The sequence below is a fragment of the Halyomorpha halys genome, unplaced genomic scaffold (genome assembly GCF_000696795.3).
Source record: "Halyomorpha halys isolate HHAL.00 unplaced genomic scaffold, Hhal_1.1 Scaffold2050.1, whole genome shotgun sequence".
In the NCBI taxonomy this organism is placed as follows: Eukaryota; Metazoa; Arthropoda; class Insecta; order Hemiptera; family Pentatomidae; genus Halyomorpha; species Halyomorpha halys.
The window spans coordinates 40,521-45,255 of NW_027113931.1; the positions used below are offsets into that span (position 1 = coordinate 40,521).

The window sequence follows — 4,735 nt, forward strand, 5'->3', positions numbered from 1 at the left end:
GCAACGTGGGGCGAAACGTTGGCTCAATAAAATATTATAATTATCTACTATTTGAGTTTTTTTTTACCGCACCCGGACCATATTCCATTCATCTAACCTTAAATATAATGTATTACAATATAACAAAAACCTGATTCATCTGTAAAAGCTGGAGGTGCTGATTGTGGCGGTGGAGGTGGAGGTTCAATGCTCTCAGAACGCATTTTACTTTCACTCTGTGGCCTGCATAGTCCTTCTCCTATAAACCAAAAATTGAAAAAAAAACACATGATAACTCACGCTGATCCTAATGCTTTATTGATAATTTATCCATCAATTATAAAATGTGATATTTAAAGTTATATAAGCTAGATAGTTGAAGTTATCTAGCTTATATGTTCACAATTTTACTAGATAATAACGCCAATACTTGAGTTATAAATAAATATACATATATATATATATATATATATTGGCGAAAGCAAAATGTTAAAAAAGAGAAGAAAGAATAAGATCTAACATGCTGGAACTGCTGTAAAACTCTTTATATGCATTTGATCAGCTGACCCCCTGAGTCAGCTGAGATCAAAGTAACAGCTGACTTAGGCCGTAACTCCCCGCCACCAGTAAATGAACAACCCTCGTAAACTAATTCTATACAATATAATAACATAGAAAAAAAAAACAATATATAATAAAAATAAATTCCTACATACTTATCATTGAAAAAAGCTCCCTGTAATAAACGCTAAATACATAATTTAAACGTAAGAATAAAATTTAAAAAAAATGAACAAGTTACAATGAAAAAGACAATATTTACAAAAATAAAAAAAAATCATAAAACAAAAAACAATAAATAGAATATATAAGAAGATGGTCAGGGTTGCGGTCAAAAGTGAAACAAAAATAGTTTACAACTATATATTTTCTGACGTTTCGCCCCACTTTGTAGGGCTTCATCAGGGCTGTTCAACCGTTTCATTTGAGCAGCCCTGATGAACCCCTGCAAAGTGGGGCGAAACGTCAGAAAATATATAGTTGTAAACTATTTTTGTTTCACTTTTGACCGCAACTCTGACCATCTTCTTATACATCAATTTTTACGGTCAACTATATATACATATATACAATAAATAGAATAAATAACTAAATTTTCTGTAATCTAATGTAGTATGAGAACACTCCAGTTTTATATTGTTATTGCCGGAAGTTTTATTTCTCAATATGGACAGTTCTCCTCTTTTTCGGTTCTTTGATACTTTCTATTGTAACAATATTGTGTTCCCTTATAGCCTTAGGCATTGCTACTTCCGGTTCCAATTCCATGTCGATTTGATATATGCGAAGATGCTCACTCAACGTGCGTTGAAGCCGCTCTACTCTTAGGATTTCCTGGTGTATTGAGGTGCCATGACACATCAAGGTCCTTCATTTCAGCTCGAATCCTGGCATTGTCGAATTCTCTACCTCCATCCAATGCGATGCGCTCCGTAACTCCGTAGATTTCCGAAGACTAGTCCTGCATCTAGTGCGCCATTGCCGCCTTGCTGAAGATATCAATCATGGTTATCCATTTATATCCTCTTAATGTGAAAGTATCGATCTGTATATAGTTGAGCGGTGCATCTGGGGAATGTGTTTCTTCTTGTCTCCCTTTTTGGTGGGTTTCAGTCATATTTCGTGCTTAGGTAAACTTCGCAATTTCCGACAACCTCTGTGATTGTCTTCTTCATCCCCCAACAAAAGTACCTTTTCTTTAACCCTTGCAGTGTCTCTGAGATACCGCGGTGATTTGTTTTGCCCTGATTATATGCTACAGTCACCTTTCTATGGCGTTCGTCCTCCCGAAAGGTTTCCACTATCGGCTAACATCGGGCGAATGTCCTGTCCATTCCTATGTTTTTATCACGCTATAGCCGCTTGATCTTCTTCTTATTATGTCCTCCAGTTCCTCCATATTTACTGGTCTTCCTTTCTCCGAGCTCTCGTTAGACGAAGATTCCTCCTTATCATGTTCCTCCGCCACATACTGTTCTTCTTCCTCTCCCGGTGTCTACTTCGGCAGGAATTGACTAGACGGTTCTCCAGTCTCCTCTTCTACTTCATTTACTGTAATTCCTCGACGCAACAAATCGGCTATGACATTTTCTTTTCCTGGTTTATATATTATTTCCACATTTTACTGAGCGAGGAGCTCCTGCCAACCAACGCGTAGTCCTAGCCGAACATTCCTTCAACTCCCCCACTTATTACAGAGGCCAGAGGTCAGTGTTCAGTGTGTACTCTAAGCCTTCTGCCAAACATATAAGGTCTACAGTGGTGAACAGTTCACACTATTCCCAAGAACTCTCGTTCCAACGCACTGTATTTAGTCTCTGTCAGGCGTCTACTGGCATTCGCCACTGACCGATCTCCCACTCTACCATCCTGATACAACACCGCTTCCAATATATACTCACTCGCGTCTGTAATAATATTGAATTACCCAGTGACGTCCGGGAAAGCAAGCACCATCACCTGCTGCAGCTTCTCCATGCACCGAAGATTTTTGAGTGATACGAGGTACTCAGCCATTTCTGGCACAAATCTCCGGTAATAATTTAATGTTCCCAGCAACCTCCGAACTCACTTCACATCCCTAGGGACTGGCATGTCCCGTATAGCTGCGACTGTATCTACGTTGGGTTTAACTCCTTCTCTGGAAATCGTGTGGCCCAAAAAATGTATTTGTTCCTGTCCCAACGATGATTTATCTACCGATAATTTGAGCCCAAATTGCCTAATTCTCAGGAAAACGCTGTTTAAATGTTGCAATTGTTCGTATTCGTTCTTATGGAACTTTAGAAGATCATACATATAAATCTGGCATACTGATTCGTATATTCTTGTCAAAAACTCGTCCATCAGGTGTTGGAAGGTTATGGATTTTTGAATTCATAATTTTTGAGGCCAAACGGCATCCTTGTAAATTCGTAATGGCCTCCCTCGAAAGTAAATGCCCTCTTATGTTAATCCTTAGGGTGCATTTTATTTTGATGATATCCGCCCTTCTTTTCATTGCCCTAAACTGACAGTTATTGTACGGGGAAGTACTGTCAATAATTATTCTCTGAAGTTTTAAACTTTCATGCTCTTCCCGGATGTGGTGACGTAATGCCTGCGGGTATTTCCTCTTTTTCAGGTAGGTATCTTTGTCTTGTTTTAGTAAAATGTCATGGACTGTCCTCCCGGTCGTTACGAGCATATCCCACTCTTTTAAAAAAATTTCTCCAAATTCCCTTCTAAGGCTTCATCTCCAGACTTCGACCTGATTGATTGCTCTAACCCGAGAACCCGAGTTCTTCCGCAGAAAATGACATTTGTAAATTTTACCTCTCAACTTAATCTTCCATTTCCCCCTGATATATAGCTTTATTCAGTCCAGTACACCTGTTTATATGCATTCAATGTGCAATAAACATTCTGCTCGAACAGCAGATTTGACCTGTCAGCTGACAATAAGGCCTTAACTCCCCTCGCCATTCCCCGTAAACTACCGGTACAATATTCAAACATAAAACAGAACATCAGAAACAATGTGACAATAATAGTAATAAACATTGAAAGTAACTCCTTTTCTGCCTTATGCATACATAACTAAATGCTAGATTACAAAGATAATAGATTAAGATACAAAGTAATAGATTACATAACAGTAAAATAACAAAGTGAATAATAACAATGACACCAAATTAGAACAAAATACTTATAAATAACTATAAAACTTACATTTGCTCACAATTATTAACTTACAACAATTTAAAAAGATAAAAATATACAAAGAATGAAATACAGACAATGATATACAATTTAATCCATTAGTGATGATCGGAAGGCACTTCCACCCCCAGAGATTACGCCGCAGCAGAGAGTTTCAGTTACTCAATGTGAACCGTCCTTCCTTGGTTGTGTAAAGCTTTCAATTGTGACTATTACGTTATGTTCCGTTATTACTGTTATCCTGAATGGCCCCTTTTAGCACTTTCCCCATTTCGATAAAGGCACTTTGGAATCCAATTTTCGATAAATAATCATCCCTATTTTGATAGCTCGTGTCATGTCCTTGAAATTTAATTTCTGCCGTGCCACGCATTTACTCTTTTCCCTCTCGATCCTTTCTTTTACCTTCGTCCATATTTTCCTCAACGCCACGCCGTCATTTAGGATCTCTCCTTCTCCTGTCGTCGCACCTCTGTAATCCCGCCCCCTTGCATGTAGCCCAAAGAGTATCTCCAATGGTGCAAACTCCATGTACGTATGAATTGAGTGAATGTAGGCCGCAATTGCTCTGGTCATTGCTTCGTCTGGTTCCAAACCTTTATCCACTTGGCGTTCTATTCCTCCACGGCTTTTGGGATGACCCGGGGTGTTAAGATGCTATGTCACCTCCAGTATTCCCGTTTCTTCCGGATGGTCGCATTATCGAACTCTCTTCACCGTCGGATGAGATTCTAACAGGGACTTCATAAAAGTGAAAACAGGTTTGTAGAGCTGTTAGCTTTATTTATCCCGCACTGGGTACGCTATAGCCGCCTTGCTGAATAGGTCGATCACTGTTATTCATGTATACCCTTTTCAACTGAAGGAATCTGCTGAAGGACCTGCAGATCGCTAAGTTGTAGTTTCGCTGTCGGTGTTTCTTTTTGCCTAGCAAGGGGTGGATGCCGATCATACTTCGTTCTAAGGCACATTGCGCAATTACCAATGCCTTTCT

The 4,735-nt window shown here is 39.1% G+C and overlaps 1 protein-coding gene across 1 annotated transcript in view; it reads right to left on the reverse strand.

Moving 5' to 3' along the window:
• Positions 1 to 238, reverse strand: part of LOC106691057 (uncharacterized) — a gene marked incomplete at its 5' end in the record, with an annotated part of 16,348 nt that extends 16,110 nt beyond the window's left edge. The window contains 1 exon segment of the mRNA XM_014436704.2: positions 131 to 238. Within this exon segment, the coding sequence (XP_014292190.1) occupies positions 131 to 238 (108 nt within the window).
• Positions 239 to 4,735: the final 4,497 nt, after the last annotated feature.